Source organism: Schistocerca americana, chromosome 5, assembly GCF_021461395.2.
Source record: "Schistocerca americana isolate TAMUIC-IGC-003095 chromosome 5, iqSchAmer2.1, whole genome shotgun sequence".
Classification (NCBI taxonomy): Eukaryota; Metazoa; Arthropoda; class Insecta; order Orthoptera; family Acrididae; genus Schistocerca; species Schistocerca americana.
The window spans coordinates 756,797,714-756,817,501 of NC_060123.1; the positions used below are offsets into that span (position 1 = coordinate 756,797,714).

The 19,788-nt window shown below is 38.7% G+C and overlaps 1 protein-coding gene across 5 annotated transcripts in view; it reads left to right on the top strand.

Moving 5' to 3' along the window:
- Positions 1–19,541, top strand: part of LOC124616715 — a 55,367-nt gene extending 35,826 nt beyond the window's left edge. For 2 of the 5 annotated variants that reach the window (XM_047145073.1, XM_047145075.1), the window contains one exon: positions 3,062–3,629. In XM_047145073.1, the coding sequence (XP_047001029.1) occupies positions 3,062–3,299 (238 nt within the window). In that variant the 3' untranslated portion in view covers positions 3,300–3,629. Of the gene's footprint in view, positions 1–399; positions 1,918–3,061; positions 3,630–18,969 lie in introns of those variants that run through there. The other 3 variants (XR_006979868.1, XM_047145074.1, XM_047145076.1) reach the window with 3 other exon arrangements.
- Positions 19,542–19,788: the final 247 nt, after the last annotated feature.

The window sequence follows — 19,788 nt, forward strand, 5'->3', positions numbered from 1 at the left end:
GGCCTACAAGCATAATAGCCTATGCTGCACTTATCTGTATAATTTTCTTCCCCGATTATATTCACTCGATTCCAGTTATAATTATCCCGGACAGTTAATTTTGCTGTAGCTTTTGCCATAATTTTAGACTTATATTGTGAAGTAGCAATGGTTTGTCATCTGATTGGACTACTTGAAATCCTGCATTCACATTGTCTGTGAAATCCCTAAGTTTGGAGCTCCACTAAATGACTTATTTAGTAATACAAGAAGATCCTTCGCACTGATGCCTTTAACATCTGAATTAGTAGCTGAAGCCAGCTTACATTGATACGGTGTTATACGTACAGTCTTAAAACTCTTATGTCATTGCTTCCCTGAAGTGTGCCGATGCTGTAGTTCTGCTGATTTCTTTTGCAGTTCCTTCAAGTATTTCTTCCTCTGATGGTCCCTCCTGCGACTTGCCTGGCCCGGACAAAACCACCGAGAAGTCAGTGTTGGGCTCTGGGGATGGCATCTGCTTCGTTTTACCTGTTCCACATTCCCCATCACCAATCTTCTTACCGTACACAGTGTGAAGGACCGATTCCGATAGTCTTTTGGAGGTGTGGCCCGTGTGGTGCAATCGGGCTGTCGATGACAGTGTGGACTGAAGCCTACTGAGTTATCTGTAATGGAGGAGAGGAAGAAAGTCTTGAGGATGCTTAGAACAGGTGATTCTGGAGTGGAGAGGAGAAGTTGTTGGCTTTGTAGGAAGTGAATAAGGGTGCAAACACTAAAGAGGTCGTATGGATAAAAAAGAGAACATTCTTTGGAGAAGATTTTCTGAGTGAAAGAACGTGCTCTGAGGAAGTTCTTTATATCGTATGAACAAAATGTTCAGAGCATATTTTCTGATGAGGGAGTTCATTCTCACTATCTCGCCACCTGCTCGAATCTGTTCTCCGCGTTGTGTTGTCTGCACCGGGCACAGAACGTACTCTTTATCTTGCATTTCGTTCAGCTTGCTGAAATATGCAAACTATTCAGTGTACAAATATGGAACTGTAGCATCACTGTGTTTGGGAAGAGTTGCATAAAATTTCATTTTGTTTTCACTTTTTTGTGCGGCAACAGATTATTAAGAACATTACGGATGGTTTATGAAAATACATTTTCTGATAATCTTGACAAATTTTCGACATGCAGGGAACTTTTTTTTATTGATGTTAGGTGAACGCATTATGCGAATGAAATTTTAACAATACGTCACATTATCGTCTACTCCGGATTGTAAAACGAGTGTGTTCTGACACGTGGTAATCTCGATTAAATGGCACATAATACTCTGTTGGCACGTCAAGTACTTAAGTGGTCATCTTGTGGTTTTGTTATGAGAAACAGTTCACTAGGTTTGTAATAAACCTGTTTTTAATTTTTATGATTTGCCTACTTATTTCTAGCATAGCAAAATGGAACATCTGTGCTGTGCGAAAATATGATGAACATCTGAAAAGGTCAGTGACATATTTGTCTGGTTTGTACCTGGTCTTCCCATACACCACTCGGGAAAACTTGGGTCTCATAAATAGCACAAAAATGTTTTCATTTTTTCTTCATGATATTTGGGAAATAAGTTCACCACCCTAATAATGTTTTTACTGTTAAACCCATATAAACTTACACAGTTACTCTACTCAATATGTCTTCGGGTTACGTATATCTTTCTTTTTCCATCTGAGCAACATAGATTTATTAAATTTACTAAAAAAACTTGGTAAGACTTAATGTCTGCAGAATTTAATCAGCCTGATTTATGTTACAGAGCTCATATCAAAAAGGGGAGAATTTTCTCTGCTCGTGAGAAACTTCGCTGTGTTTATTCGTATGAAATCGGAGAATGTTCTTCATGTTGAGCAAGGTTACCCACTCATTTACTCAAGCTGAGAACACAGTCAGGTGAAGTACATACTCACTTTGTTTTATTTGTGTGAACTTGAGAATGTTCTCCAAAATTTATAGAATTGAGTACTTTCCCCATGTTATTTATACAATCCAAGGATTGTGAAATTAAGAACAACAAATTCCAGTAGCTTTATATCTTTGCAAATCATTGCGGCCGCACCTCTCTACCCCCCCCCCCCCCCCCCCCACCATGCCATCAATTTCCCCAATTTCTCTCCTACGCCACCACTGTCCCTGCCCATCCCACCATGCTGGCAACCCCCCCCCCCCCCTCCCCCTCTCCGTGCACAGTCGCTCCTGCCACACCTCCTTTTTCTCTTACCTAAAGATTTTTTTTCTCTGAGTAAATATAAATTTCCATGTACGTTATTAGAATTTTGTAACAATCTCTCTCTCTCTCTCTCTCTCTCTCTCTCTCTCTCTCTCTCTCTCTCTCTCTCTCTCTTTCTATTTCTATTTGTCTAGACAGTTCCAATTCTCTGTGATCACATGAACCAAAGCATGCCAATTTCTTTTGTCCTGCACTTTCTCCTGTAGGCTTTCCAGGTTGGAGCAGATTACTTCTGTGATGCGATTGATTCATTTCACCTTCTGACGTCCTCTTCTTCTAGTGCCTTTCCTCACCATTAGAGTTTTTTGCAGTGAAACATATCTTCTCATGATGTCTCCAAAGTAGGTCAGGTTTTGTTTTAGCATCAGACCTTCCAGGGAGTGCTCTGGTTTTATTTGCTCTAATGTTAACCTATTCATTCTCTTTGAAGTCCACGGGGCTCTAAGGAGTTTCCTCCAACATCACAACTCAAAGCAGTTTATTCTTCACCATTCGTTCCACATTTGTAATGGTCCAGGTCTCACATCTGTATATAACAACTGGAAAGACTGTAGCCCTTACAATATGGATCTTTGTTGCTAAAATTATATCTCTACACCTTAAAACCTCGTCAAGGTCTTACTTTTTATCAAGCAGCGAGCATCTCTCGATATTGTGGAGACGCTTGCTGCTTGGTAAAAAGGCAGTGTCAAAACTTGATGAGGTTTTAAGAAGTGGAGATATACTTAATACTGTTGTACAAACATTCACAGTACAGAAGGATCTCAGTTTGTCACAGTAACAGCAGTGCTCCCGTTCCTGTCACAGGGAGCTGAGTGTCGAAGGGTGCCCAGGTGACCCCAGAGCCACAGACGGGCTGACCGAGCAGATGCCCAATCTCGTAATCCGCGGCACGGTCCACGCTGAGCTACAGCCTTTCTACTTCGAGGCACTCGAGGACGTAGGGCCCGGCGAAGCAGACGAAGCGGTGGACGACCGTTCGGAGAGTGACGAAGACGGCGACAGTGATAGTAGCGTCGGCGGCAGTGACAGTGAGAGAGGTTGAGAGCACTATATCTGTATGTATAAAAATAATGTGAAATTTATAGGAAAGTACAATTCTCAGTACTTGTCAACATAAGCGGAAACTGTTTTGAAGGAATATAACAAATAATTTTAGAAATGTGTAGAAGAAACAGTAATGTTGTTTGAATACCTGCTGTAATAATCTGCAATAATGTTTGATTCTTGTTGTAACAACAATGGATTCACAATGAAACAAATTTTTTAAATGATAAAATGGCTACACAGATCAGCAGTTACTTCTGTAAAATATCTGGGAGTGTGCGTACGGAACGATTTGAAGTGGAATGATCATATAAAATTAATTGTTGGTAAGGCGGGTACCAGGTTGAGATTCATTGGGAGAGTGCTTAGAAAATGTAGTCCATCAACAAAGGAGGTGGCTTACAAAACACTCGTTCGACCTATACTTGAGTATTGCTCATCAGTGTGGGATCCGTACCAGGTCGGGTTGACGGAGGAGATAGAGAAGATCCAAAGAAGAGCGGCGCGTTTCGTCACCGGGTTATTTGGTAACCGTGATAGCGTTACGGAGATGTTTAATAAACTCAAGTGGCAGACTCTGCAAGAGAGGCGCTCTGCATCGCGGTGTAGCTTGCTCGCCAGGTTTCGAGAGGGTGCGTTTCTGGAAGAGGTATTGAATATATTGCTTCCCCCTACTTATACCTCCCGAGGAGATCACGAATGTAAAATTAGAGAGATTAGAGCGCGCACGGAGGCTTTCAGACAGTCGTTCTTCCCGCGAACCATACGCGACTGGAACAGGAAAGGGAGGTAATGACAGTGGCACGTAAAGTGCCCTCCGCCACACACCGTTGGGTGGCTTGCGGAGTATCAATGTAGACGTAGATGTAGATGTAGATCAGGTAGCAATTCATAAATAGCACTGACAATGTTTTTTTGCAGTAAGTCGAATTTAAAAACTTCTTTGTTTTTATAAACCTGTGAAACAATAATAAATGAGGACTGCTACCTTGTTATTTTAAGTGTTAATTATATTTATCAGGATACTGCTAGATACCATTTTTAAATATTAAATTTCATTTGGAGGAACCACTTTGTGATTAAAATACACGACAGACTCTTTTACGAATGAACCACACATCACTAGTGTAATACTGTACAGCATTTATTATTTGTTACACAAACCAGTTTTTGGCTGATAAGTCACTGTCGGGTATGAAGATAAGTAAGTGGTAAAGTGAAATTGGTTGGATCAAAGATTTTAAAGTAGTGCATCTTTAGATGCACTACTTTACTACTTTACTACTTTACTACTAGATGTTTCCAGAGGTGAAAAAAAATTAATGTTACAAGAAGGAACAAATAAAGGATTATTTCAGTGTAAATGTGGTGTAAGATTATTTAACTTAAATAAAATATGTGAAGCATTATCTGGTGAACTATAGACCATTAAAGTAAAATTTACTTTGTATAACCACAGCTGCGTAATATGAGTATTATATCTTGTCTGTTTGTAATTTAGGATGGATTAAAGACAAGATTATTTTCTTCAGCTGCATGTTTGGACTATGTCACTAAAGAGTAATGTTAAATTATTTTCTTCTACGTACAACCGTTGTAATTTGTGTAACGGCATCCCGTGCACGGGAGAGCAGTTCCCCAGTGTCCCAGGCGGCAGACGCAGCTGAGAAGGGGTCACGTGTGCTCGTGCTCGGTGCACAGGGTGATCCTAACTTGTGGCAGTCAGATGTCAGATTTGCCACAGGTTCTGGAAATCGGGGAAATTCCAAACACATCAGGGGAATCTGAACAAACAAAACACTGGAAAAATCTCGTTTTCGTCTCAGTAGATGAAATGGTTTGTTTGCTGAGGTGTCACGCATCGTCGATGGCCAGATGTGGCTGAGTATGTGTGTGCACTTCTTCCCCACTCCCCCCCCTCCCCTTCCTACCACTCCCCTCAGCTCGCAGTCAGTGCTGCCACTACTTTTTGTCGCCAGCCTAGGAGCTCCCGACAGGAGGCGTGAGGAGTGGTTTGTTCGGATCTGATTCTCAGAGACTGTAGACGCAGTGGCCTTAGACAGTGGTCGTGTGTCGAAACAAGGCCCCGGGAGTAGGCAACATTCCATTAGAACTACTGACAGCCTTGGGAGAGCCAGTCCTGACAAAACTCTACCATCTGGTGAGCAAGATGTATGAGACAGGCGGAATTCCCTCAGACTTCAAGAAGAATATAATAATTCCAATCCCAAAGAAAGCAGGTGTTGACAGATGTGAAAATTACCGAATTAATAAGTCACAGCTGCAAAATACTAACACCAATTATTTACAGACGAATGCAAAAACTGGTAGAAGCCGACCTCGTAAAAGATCAGTTTGGATATTGGAACACATGAGGCAATACTGACCCTACGGCTTATCTTAGAAGAAAGATTAAGAAAAGGCAAACCTACGTTTCTAGCATTTGTAGACTTAGAGAAAACTTTTAACAATGTTGACTGGAATACTCTCTTTTAAATTCTGAAGGTGGCAGGGGTAAAATACAGGGAGCGAAAGACTATTTACAATTTGTACAGAAACCAGATGGCAGTTATAAGAGTCGAGGGGCATGAAAGAGAAGCAGTGGTTGGGAAGGGAGTGAGACAGGATTGTAGCCTCTCCCCGATGTTATTCAATCTGTATATTGAGCAAGCAGTAAAGGAAACAAAAGAAATGTTCAGAGTAGGTATTAAAATCCATGGAGAAGAAATAAAAACTTTGAGGTTCCCTGATGACATTGTAATTCTGTCAGAGACAGCAAAGGACTTGGAAGAGCAGTTGAACGGAATGGACAGTGTCTTGAAAGGAGGGTATAAGATGAACATCAACAAAAGCAAAACGAGGATAATGGAATGTAGTCGAATTAAGTCGGGTGATGCTGAGGAGTCGTGTGAAGTTAGCACCCCTTTTTCGAGAAATATACATTTTTTTCAGAGTTCTTGATAGATATGGCATAGTTCTAGAGTTCTTTGTACAAAATTTCAATAGTTCTGCAGAATTTAGCGAAGAAAACAACAAAATTCGAAAAAATTTTCGTATCGAAAACATTTTTTGTCAATTTTCGTAAAAATTAAACTTGTACAACAGTTCTGAGGACAGTTCTGAACAGAACCCCAAGAGCTCTATCGAAAATCCCAACAACATTTTTCTCTGGCGATAATGGTTTGAGATAAATTGATTTAATATGGGACACACTTTCTTTACGGAAAATATAAATATATTCGTACAACAGTTCTGATGACAGTTCTGGACACCACGTGAAGAGTTCTATCGAAAATCCTAGTGAAATTTTTTTGTGCAGGTAATAGTTTAAGAGGTAATTGCAACTTAATTAAGAATTCCATAAGAGCTCCTACTGTGAAGCTGGCACCCTTTTTTTCAGAAATGTATACTTTTTTCAGAATTCTTGATAGATATGCCATAGTTCTAGAGTTCTTTGTACAAAATTTCAATAGTTCTGCAGAATTTAGCGACGGAAACAATATTCGAAAAAATTTTCGTATCGAAAATATTCTTCGTAAATTTTCGCAAATTGTAAATAAGTACAACAGTTCTGAGCACAGTTCTGAACAGAACTCCAAGAGTTCTATCGAAAACCCAAGTAACATTTTTTTGCGCAGCTAATAGTTTACGAGATCATTGCAATTTAAGGAGAAAATCTTTTCACTTACTGTGAAGTTGGCACCCTTTTTTTCACAAATGTATACTTTTTTCAGATTTCTTGATAGATATGCCATAGTTCTAGAGTTCTTTGTACAAAATTTCAATAGTTCTACAGAATTTAGCGACGAAAACAATATTCGAAAAAATTTTCGTATCGAAAACATTCTTCGTAAATTTTCGCAAATTGTAAATAAGTACAACAGTTCTGAGCACAGTTCTGAACAGAACTCCAAGAGTTCTATCGAAAACCCAAGTAACATTTTTTTGCGCAGCTAATAGTTTACGAGATCATTGCAATTTAAGGAGAAAATCTTTTCACTTACTGTGAAGTTGGCACCCTTTTTTTCACAAATGTATACTTTTTTCAGATTTCTTGATAGATATGCCATAGTTCTAGAGTTCTTTGTACAAAATTTCAATAGTTCTACAGAATTTAGCGACGAAAACAATATTCGAAAAAATTTTCGTATCGAAAACATTCTTCGTCAATTTTCGCAAATTGTAAATAAGTACAACAGTTCTGAGCACAGTTCTGAACAGAACTCCAAGAGTTCTATCGAAAAGCCAAGTAACATTTTTTTGTGCAGCTAATAGTTTACGAGATAATTGCATTTTAATGAGAAAATCTTTTCACTTACTGTGAAGTTGGCACCTTTTTTTTTAGAAATATATATTTTTTTCAGAGTTCTTGATAGATATGGCATAGTTCTAGAGTTCTTTGTACAAAATTTCAATAGTTCTGCAGAATTTAACGAAGAAAACAACAATACTCGAAAAAAATTTCTTATAGCAAACATTCGTTATTAATTTTCACAAAAAGTAAATTCGGACAACAGTTCTGAGGGCAGTTCTGAACAGAACCCCAATAGTTCTATAGAATATCCTAATTACAATTTTTTGTGCAGCTAACACGTTACGATATAATTGCAATTTAATTAGGGAACCTCTTCACTTACTGTGAAGTTGGAATCCTTTTCTTCAGAAATATATATATATTTTCAGAGTTCTTGATAGAAATGTCACAGTTCTAGAGTTATTTGTACAAAATTTGAATAGTCCTGCATAATTTAGCGAAAAAAACAACAATACTCGAAAAATTTTTCGTATCGAATGCATTCTTTGTCAATTTTCGCAAAAAGTAAATTCCTACAACAGTTCTGAACAGAACACCAAGAGCTCTATCGAAAATCCTAATAACATCTTTTTGTGGCGATGATAGTTTATACGGTAACTGCTTTGATGTTAGACCCACTTTCTCCACAGAAAAAGTAAATTCGTTCAACAGTTTTGATGAACAGTTCTGGTTAACACGTCAAGACTTCTATCTATAATCATAATAACATTTTTTGTGGTTGTAATAGTTTGTATGGTAATTGATTAATTGTGGGGCACTCTTACTCAAAAAAAAAAAAAAATTATGTCTGTTCGTATGCTCTGATGCCAGCTCTGGATAGCATTGTAAGAGTTCTATCGAGAAAACTAGTAACATATTCTGTGCAGGTAATTGTTTACGTAGTAACTGCCATTATTAAGGAATGCTTATGAGCATTTCCCGTGAAGTTTGAACCCCTTTTACGATAAATATAAATTTTTTTCACAGTTCTTGATATATATGCAATAGTTCTAGATTTCCCTGCTCAAAACACGAATAGTTCTACAGAATTTCGGGAAGAAAACAATAACACGGCAAAATTTTGGTATGGTAAAAAATTATTTGTCAGTTTGGAAAAAATAAATTTGTATAACAGTTCTGTTGGCAGTTCTGGATAGCACCGGAAGAGTTGCAATGAAAATGATAAGAACATTTTTGTGGCGATAATAGTTTATACAATAATTGTTTTAATCTGATACTCACTTTATCTAATATAGCAAAATTCGTAGAATAGTTCTGATGACAGTTCTGAATATCACCCACAGAGTTCTACCAAAAACTATAATAACATTATTTGTGACGATGACATTATATGAGATAATTAATGTGGGACTCACTTTTGTCATGTAAAAGTAATAAATTCGTACAAAAGATCTGACGGCATTTCTTAATACGACCCCAGGAGTTCTACCGACAACTGTAATAACATTTTTTGTGGGGATAACAGTTAATGAGATAATAGCATTTTCGAGAGACCCACTTGGTCTACATTATAATAAATTGGCACAACCCTTTTGCTACCAGTTCTGGATAGCACCGAAAGAGTTCTTTTAAAAATCCTCATAACATTTTTATTGTGCCAGTAGATTATGAAATAGATTGTGTGTTCACTCTGCAGTGGGTGTGCGCCGATGTGAAACTTACTGGCAGATAAAAACTGTGTGGCGGACCGGGTCTCTAACCCGAGGCTGTGACCAAAGAATATCGTCACAATATCCTTTCGTCCAGGAGTGCTTCTTCTGCAATTTTCGTAGGACAACTTCTACGAAATTGGGAACGCAGGAGATGAAGTACTGCTGGAAGTACAGCTATGAGTACGATCGTAAATTCTCACTTTTTATTTTGGAAAACCGAAAATCGAAAACCGGATGTATATTCTACTAAATACAAAAAGTCTAAATGTTCAGCACTATACAAATGCCAGTACACCTTCTTAAGACTGACTGTAGTAACTGTAGGTGGAAGCGTGGGATGTGCACGCTTAGATGATTCAAGGAGAGAAGGCTCGTCAGTGCAAAACAAACAGATGGCTGAGAGAGCAGATACATTCACACGCGCCACTAACCAGATGGTGTCACACCTGTCGAGAATCGCACCAGAGGTACAATGAGCTGTGGTGGAGTGCTGTTGGCGTGGTTACTATGCAACTTACTTGATGGGCATCAATACACCGTTATATTAATGTACCATACTTGAGAAACAATGTCATTCACACACTCCGAGTTCCTTATCAAACAGTACTAGACTAAATTACCGGCCTGGTGATAAGCAGCCTATGTACCTCACCGACTACACATCTTCGTGTTATAAGAAAAAAAAGAGAAAAATACCAAGGGACACAAAATATGAATCCGGATAAACCGGAAATCCGGATTATTGAGGACCAAATAAACGAGGTTCTTATTTACAAATTTCGAACTTCTTATTAACTTTAATACTGTATCCCCTCAACATTATAACACCTCTATTAGTCATGTATTGAATTAGGATTTAAACATACTACTTAGTTCGTTTGTACGATATATTCAGTAAATATACTTACATTTCTATACATTGTAAAGACTTTTAACTCTCGCTGTAGTGTAACTCATCAAACTTCCACACTTCCTTTCTAACTAGAACAAATGTTTGCAACAATATTAACGACATCAATTTCAAATTTATTCGTTACACACAGCACATGTTTTATGTATCCTAGGGGCTGGTGATGTTGCAATATAACTTTCATCCATGAGGGTCCTGGGCATATTTTTAGCTGTTAGTGGGTCCTGGATGTCATGAGAGTTCAAAACAATTACTGTTTTACGTGATAAAATTCATCTGGTTCTTCCTGATTCTAAAAATATACACTTCATGTGTGCCTTTCATTGTTGTATGTATGATTCAGTATCGACGCTAATGCTCTCTTGATGAGATATGAGCCGATTGCTCGTTTTTATCCACTGTGCCCTTTCGTATTTCATTTCAGCGATTAGTTTATTTGTTTATCAACGTAGTAAGTAGTACAAAGCTAATCCAGAATGTAAACTGCACTTAAATTCTGTTTGAACTGTTTAATAGTCAGTGTCCGCTGTCTGAACGTCAAATATCAGATTAATACACTGCGCCTGGTTGCGTTATTTTATAGGAATTTTATTATTTTAAGTGGGAAGTACTAGATAATGTTGAAGAAATTCGAAGCATATTGTTCGAAGAGCATAATATTATTCGAAATTTACCTGTACCAATAGGTGCAGCCAAAGCAGCATTTGTGATGCTGTAATTACCTCATAGATGACGATATTTGTCTATTGTAGTTTTGTATTCCAATCAGAATTTTGAGAGCATCAAAGCCTCATTTCAGCGTGAGAGAGGGGTAAAATCAATAGATGATATTGAATTGAAAGCCTTCATCAGTCTCTTGTTTTTAATTGTTGTTAACAAAAGTAACAGATAAAGCCTGGAAGATCTGTGTGGAACTGATGGTGATGGCATTGAAAAATTTCACCTCGCAAACGAACATAAAACGTTTCAAATTTATTCTGGAGAGCCTTAGATTTTACAGTCGCGCTATTCGTGATGAAAGGAGACAATTAGACAAGCTAACAGCTATTCGGGAAATATTTACTGTGTTTGTACGCAACTACCACAAATCTTACACCCTTGGAGAAAATGTTACAGTAGGCAAGAAGCTGGAAGGATTCTGTGGAAGGTACAGTTTTCGCCAATATGTATCAATCAAAACAAACGAGTATGGATTCTTAAGTGTGGATTGTTAAGTATTGTACCTGTACAATTTGGAAATATACGCTGTGTTGCAACCAGAAGGATTTACCAACTGAGCAATAAACAATTTGATGTTGTTCTGTGACTGTGTAAACCTATATATCAGTCAGGTCGAAATGTGAAAGCGGACAACTGGTTTACTAGTACTGGAATGATAATAGAGCTATGAAGGGAGAGTTTTTCTTTTGTTGGCATGATGAAGAAAAACAAGTGTGGAGATTTCTCTAGAGTTTGCTATCAGTAAAAGAAGGGCTGCCCACATTTCCTTTTTTGACTTCCACAAGACTGAACTCTAGTTTCCTCCGTACCTAAAAGGGGAAGTGAGTGATCCAGGCATCACGTTTGCATGAAGATAATTCGATAGATGCTGACATTGTAGATAAACGGAAGCCATCCACCGTAAATTTTAAAATAGCGTTAAGTGTGATATTTTCACAGCGGATAAGCCGAATGCTTTGTACAACGCTGCAAGAAATGTGCGCCGCTGGTCAATGGTTGTATTTTTGTAATGATCAGTACAGTTGGAATCTATGCACAAGTGATTTATTGTGGCAACAGGAAGAATTGTATCAAAAGGAAAGGGTTCCTGAATCAGCTTTGTTATACAATGTTGTTTTCTTCGCTAAATTCTGCATAACTATTGAAATTTTGTACCGAGAACTCTATAACTATGACTTATCTATCAAGAACTCTGAAAAAAATATATATTTCTGAAAAAAAGGGTGCCAGCTTCACAGTAGGAGCTCTTATGGGGTTCTTAATTAAGTTGCGATTACCTCTTAAACTATTACCTGCACTAAAAAATTCTACTAGGAATTTCGATAGAACTCTTCACGTGGTGTCCAGAACTGTCATCAGAACTGTTGTACGAATATATTTATATTTTCTGTAGAGAAAGTGTGTCCCACATTAAATCAATTTATCACAAACTATTATCGCCATAGACAAATGTTATTAGGATTTTCGATAGAGTTCTTGGGGTTCTGTTCAGAACTGTCCTCAGAACTGTTGTACCAGTTTAATTTTTGCGAAAATTGACAAAAAATGATTTCGATAGAAAATTTTTTTCGAGTATTGTTGTTTTCTTCCCTAAATTCTGCAGAACTATTGAAATTTTGTACAAAGAACTCTAGAACTATGGCATACCTGTCAAGAACTGTGAAAGAAATATACATTTCTGAAGAAAAGGGTGCCAACTTCACAGTAAATGAAAAGATTTTCTCCTTAAATTGCAATTATTTCGTAAACTATTAGCTGCACAAAAAAATGTTAATAGGGTTTTCGATAGAACTCTTGGAGTTCTGTTCAGAACTGTGCTCAGAACTGTTGTACTTATTTACAATTTGCGAAAATTGACGAAGAATGTCTTCGATACGAAAATATTTTCGAATATTGTTTTCGTCGCTAAATTTTGCAGAACTATTGAAATTTTGTACAAAGAACTCTAGAACTATGGCATATCTACCAAGAAATCTGAAAAAAGTATACATTTCTGAAAAAAAGGGTGCCAACTTCACAGTAAGTGAAAAGATTTTCTCCTTAAATTGCAATTATCTCGTAAACTATTAGCTGCACAAAAAAATGTTAATAGGGTTTTCGATAGAACTCTTGGAGTTCTGTTCAGAACTGTGCTCAGAACTGTTGTACTTATTTACAATTTGCGAAAATTGACGAAGAATGTCTTCGATACGAAAATTTTTTCGAATATTGTTTTCGTCGCTAAATTTTGCAGAACTATTGAAATTTTGTACAAAGAACTCTAGAACTATGGCATATCTATCAAGAAATCTGAAAAAAGTATACATTTGTGAAAAAAAGGGTGCCAACTTCACAGTAAGTGAAAAGATTTTCTCATTAAAATGCAATTATCTCGTAAACTATTAGCTGCACAAAAAAATGTTACTTGGATTTTCGAAAGAACTCTTGGAGCTCTGTTCAGAATTGTGTTCTGAACTCTTGTACTTATTTACATTTTGCGGAAATTGCCAAAGAACGTTTTCGATACGAAAATTTTTTCGAGTATTGTTGTTTTCTTCCCTAAATTCTGCAGAACTATTGAAATTTTGTACAAAGAACTCTAGAACTATGCCATATCTATCAAGAACTCTAAAAAAAATATATCTTTCTGAAAAAAAGGGTGCCAACTTCACAGTAAGTGAAAAGATTTTCTCATTAAAATGCAATTATCTCGTAAACTATTAGCTGCACAAAAAAACGTTACTTGGATTTTCGAAAGAACTCTTGGAGCTCTGTTCAGAACTGTGCTCAGAACTCTTGTACTTATTTACATTTTGCGGAAATTTCCAAAGAACGTTTTCGATACGAAATTTTTTTCGAATATTGTTGTTTTCTTCGCTAAATTCTGCAGAACTATTGAAATTTTGTACAAAGAACTCTAGAACTATGGCATATCTACCAAGAAATCTGAAAAAAGTATACATTTCTGAAAAAAAGGGTGCCAACTTCACAGTAAGTGAAAAGATTTTCTCATTAAAATGTAATTATCTCGTAAACTATTAGCTGCACAAAAAAATGTTACTTGGATTTTCGAAAGAACTCTTGGAGCTCTGTTCAGAATTGTGTTCTGAACTCTTGTACTTATTTACATTTTGCGGAAATTGCCAAAGAACGTTTTCGATACGAAAATTTTTTCGAGTATTGTTGTTTTCTTCCCTAAATTCTGCAGAACTATTGAAATTTTGTACAAAGAACTCTAGAACTATGCCATATCTATCAAGAACTCTAAAAAAAATATATCTTTCTGAAAAAAAGGGTGCCAACTTCACAGTAAGTGAAAAGATTTTCTCATTAAAATGCAATTATCTCGTAAACTATTAGCTGCACAAAAAAACGTTACTTGGATTTTCGAAAGAACTCTTGGAGCTCTGTTCAGAACTGTGCTCAGAACTCTTGTACTTATTTACATTTTGCGGAAATTTCCAAAGAACGTTTTCGATACGAAATTTTTTTCGAATATTGTTGTTTTCTTCGCTAAATTCTGCAGAACTATTGAAATTTTGTACAAAGAACTCTAGAACTATGCCATATCTATCAAGAACTCTGAAAAAAATGTATATTTCTCGAAAAAGGGGTGCTAACTTCACACGACTATGCTGAGGGAATTAGATTAGAAAATGAGACGCTTAAAGTAGTAAATGAGTTTTGCTATTTGGGGAGCAGAATAACTAATGATAGTCGAAGTAGAGAGGATATAAAATGTAGACTGGCAATGGCAATGTAAGCGTTTCTGAAGCAGAGAAATTTGTTAACATCGAGTATAGATTTAAGTGTCAGGAAGTCGTTTCTGAAAGTATTCGTATGGATTGTAGCCATGTATGGAAGTGAAACGTGGACGATAAGTAGTTTAGACAAAAAGAGAATAGAAGCTTTTCAAATGTGGTGCTACAGAAGAATGCTGAAGATTAGATGGGTAGATCACATAACCAATGAGGAGGTATTGAATAGGATTGGGGAGAAGAGGAGCATGTGGCACAACTTGACTAGAAGAAGGGACCGGTTGGTAGGACATGTTCTGAGGCATCAAGGGATCACAAATTTAGCATTGGAGGGCAGCGTGGAGGGTAAAAATGGTAGAGGGAGACCAAGAGATGAATACACTAAGCAGATTCAGAAGGATGTAGGTTGCAGTAGGTACTGGAAGATGAAGAAGCTTGCACAGGATAGAGTAGCATGGAGAGCTGCATCAAACCAGTCTCACGACTGAAGACCACAACAACAACATGTGTGCACTTGTTGTGTCTGTGTGATTGTTTGAATGCGTGTGTGTATATGTGCGCTCTTGTTTTCTGACAAAAGCTATGGCTGAAAATTTAGTTGTGAGAGGACAATTGTCTTTTATACGTCCTGTCGGTGCCTCGGCAATCATCTTTACAGTGAGTTGCTACCTATCCTCATCATTATCGATTCTCAGAGTAATCGAACAAATTACCTGTCGTGCGGACCGATCGCCCCAGTCTCATTTCGTCGACACGCTGTCTGCGGCTCGTGAATAGCTGGATTTGTGTGGGTACCTGTAACGGGTGAGGCTCGCCGACCTGAAGCCGCTCGGTCCCCCCTGGTGTGCGAGCCCTGCTCGTCAGATCTACTCCCACCGACCCGCCCGCAGGCCGGTCAACTCCTGTGCGTGGTTTAAACGCAGCAAATTTTCACGGTTTATCCGTGGACCGGGACTGCGGTGCTCCTCGGCGGGCCAGAGGCCACGGGCGATGGATTTCAGGAACTGCAACTGTCTCACCACAAGCACATTGTACAGTGTCGCGTTTTATAGACTTTTATTTATTCTAGTACATTTTGGCACTTCAAAAGTAGGTAACATATTAGAAAGTACGGACAATGAGAAGAAGAAAATTGTGTCAGTTGCTGGTAGTTTGTATGCCACTTACTCGTGTATTTTTCGAAATACCTGTAAAATAATAGATATAACGCAGTGGCTAATAATTGACAATAACGAACGTAGTAGAACCGACATTGTATTGGTGGTCACCTACAGTGCTGATTTACACAATTCTTCCCCTTCTTATACGCTTCTTTTGAGAGGCCTACTTTTTTCTGAGGTTATTTCCAAAGTCAGTGAACCTATTTTAAATCTGTCTTGTGACTCTGAGGAAATGCGTACTTTTGTCACCGAATGTGTTTCATTTCATTGAAATGAAATAATATTGTGGTCTTAATGAGACACACGTACCGTGTGGCTTGCTTTCTCCATCTAAAAACAGTTCATTACAAAATATATTAATGTTAGTACTTAAGATTTTTGCTCACATTGGGAAACGCCATCTGCTTGCAAGCTTTTTTAGATATTTCCTCGTTTACACTATTATTTCTTGTACCATTGTGGCAATGACGGGTTGTCGACTTAAGTTTTAACTTACCCTCGATACCTCAAAATTTGTCAGGGAAAAATGCTAAAACTTGTGTGGAAATCGGGGAAATATCAGGGAATTTCACTTGGGGAAACTTGTGGCAACCCTGGTTGTGGTTGGCCAGAAACTAGACTAGTATGTCTGCCCTCACGTTCCCACGCACTCGGACATCGGGCCACTGTCACACGTGACTGACCGGCAAATCTCTGTACTGCACGACTCGACTAGCCGGCCGGCAGTTTCTTTCAAACTTTGTCACGTGCTGATAGCGCTGTCTCACAGGATCTGTGTCCTCCTCAGAGATTACTCGACTTCTGACACTGTTTATGCCCCTTATATATCCTTCCGGGCCGATAACAACGTGAAGCACGAACGAGATTAACACTCTCTGGTGGCCATTCTGTGTGTCACAAAGAATCGCGACTCTAACACACACGCACCACTGGCCGTCACGTAAATAATTAGTGTTACACTGTCATCCGGCCACGTCTTCTGGACACTTCACTTCAGTCATCGGGCAGCGTATTTCAGGTCGAGATGCAGCATACGATTTAGAGGTGGTGTCTTACTATAGTTCAATTTACAACAGATTTGATGATGGAAAAACTGTTAATGAAGGTGAATTTGTTAGTAATTGAATTTAGTTTGTGTTCTGAAACTGGTTCGGAGATGTGCAGAAATCATCTGACACCCTCTTCATTGATTGTAGCAATATTATGAAGAAGATAGTCACTCTTCACCATGTAGCAGAGATACTGAGTTGCAGGTGGGCACAGCCAAAAGGCTTTCAGAAAATGAGCTTTCAGTTAACAAGGACGTTGTTGGAGGTAGAACACACACACACACACACACACACACACACACACACACACACACACACAATTGCAGCTCACTTGCACCTGAGGCCACAGCCAGAGACTGCAGTCACGTTCATATGTTTATCAGCTGTGTGTTTTCTATCTCTGACAAAGGCCTTGTTGGCCCATAGCTCACTTTCTAATATTCTTTTTGCTGTGCCTATCTGCTCCTCAGCATCTTTGCTATGTGGTGAGTAGCAACTATCATTGTCATAATATTGATACATTCCATTCTGGATTCTCTTTATTGATTGATCTCTTGAAATCTGCCAGTAAGATAGTTTAATTTTAGATGGAAAGACATAAGACAGTTTCATGTGAGATGGAAAGTCATAATGTTGTCAATGTACTGGGAAGTTTATCTAGGAAGAGGTCCAAGATATTACTTGTTAGTATGATACTTGATGTACGAGGGGGGACCCAAAAGAAACCGGACTCCGAGTTCGCTGTCACTCGTAGACGTAAAGGTTCTCACACTAGATGGCGTTAGTACAGACCTCCATGAAACAGCTGTGCAGACGGCGCCAGTGTAGAGCTGAACGTGCAAGTCTGGTATTGTGTTTCCCTCACTGTTGGCGGGTTACCTCTGCAAAGTCATTATGGCAACTTTAAAAGAACAAAGAGTGTGTGTGAAATTTTGTTTCCTGCTTAAAAAAGCTGCAATGGAGACACACCAAATGCTTCAGGAAGCTTTCCAGGACGACGCTATGAGCCGCACACAGGTTTACGGGTGGTTTGGGCGCTTTAAACATGGTGAGATGTGTGTCGAAGACCGAGTTCATTCTGGACGCCCTTCAACATTGCGAAATGAGGAGAACATTGAAAAGGTCCGCCAAAAGATCAACGAGGATCGTCGCCAAACGATCGACCAAATTTCAGCTGAGACAGGAATCAGTTGGAGCTCGTTCCAGTGGATTTTGAGTGAGGATTTGCACATGAGACGCATTGCTGCTAAATTTATTCCGTGCCTTATCACACAGGAGCAAAAAACCATCTGCATGAATGTGTGTCAGGATTTGAAAACAGAGACTGCACGTGGTCCAGACTTCTTGAACATAGTCATTACAGGGGATGAGAGTTGGTGTTACAGGTATGACCCAGAAACCGAGCAAGCGTCAAGCCAGTGGAGGACTCCCAACTCTCCCAGACCAAAAAAAGCGAGGCGAGTGAGGTCAAATGTGGAGATGCTGATCACTGTCTTTTTTGGTGTTCGTGGAATTGTGCGCCGGGAATTCGTACCCCCTGGCCAGACTGTTAACCAGCACTTTTACTTGGATGTTTTAAGGCGTCTGCGAGAGGATGTGCAGAGGAAATGCCCAGAACTTTGGCGATCAGGTGACTGGTTTCTGCATCACCACAATGCTCCAGTACACACGGCCTTACGAATGACCCACTATTTGGCATCTCAGAGGTGGTCTGTCATTCCTCACACTCCGTATTCGCCGGACCTAGCCCCGTGCGATTTTTTCCTATTTCCACAAAGTAAAAACAGCTTCGCAAAGGGCACTGGACAATATCACAGTTGAAGAGTTCCAAACATGCTTCCAACAGCGGGAAAAGAGACTTGACAAGTGCATCGCATGTAATGAAGAGTATTTTGAAGGTGACTGAAGTAATTTTGTAAAAAGGTTCATCAATAAATTTTTTATGACAACAATCCGGTTTCTTCTGGGACCCCCCTTGTACACTGATAACTGCTCTGTGGAAATCAAAGTATCTTATTTACTGATTGTATATATATTTTTTGTTTGTTTTCATTATTTGACTAGGTGACAAGCTTGGTGTTGCCCACATACATATTTTTTACTAATCAGACTTTTTTGTATACAGTGTTTGAAGCAGTGTGATTGGGGACATGCACAAAGAGACTGTTTGCTTCACTAACACAGGAGAGAGCCATATAAAGCTGCCCGTGCAAAAAGCGACTGACGCCAAGGTCCACACCCGCATCACGCAGCATCTGGTGTTGTGTTTTGTTTGTGGTCTGGCATAACCGTGAATTGCACACATTTAAAGGGAAGTGATAAACTGATAAGAATAAGTGGGATTTTTGGTGTAAGAAGTCCCTCGTCTGTGCCGATTCCCGTCAAATTTTCTGTTTGTACGATGTTACATTGGGGACGAGTAACTTAAAGCCTGTGTGAGTGAAGAGGTCAGAGGTGCGAGATAATGCACAACACTCCCGATCGGAGTTATGTTTCTTGAAAGGAACTTCCAAAGAGCTAGTCAAAGCCTGATGTTCTCAACCCGAAGTGAGTCTCGTGTCATGATCTTTATTGGGTTCTTCAGATGGCGTAGACCTGTCTATTAGCCATTCTGGTGTAATCAGAAAGACTTGACTGTTTCCTAGGCATTTTTATTTGTAAACAAAATGAAATTGAAATGTAGTGAGTAGGAATCCAAATAAAAATGCAGATTTAACAAACTCATTTTTTCCTAGCAAAGAGTATAAATAAAACCTATCCAATGAAGTGCACCAATGTTGTTTTACAATACACAAAGCAAAATCTGTAAATCTGGATATCCTAGCCAAGCAATTTCGCAGTTAGTCTGTATTCCTAAAGACGAGATTGCTGTGCTTAATTCTGTCACTGAGGTAAACTTCCTCTCGCACATCTGTAGTGGAGTTAACAAAAACTAAATCGATTC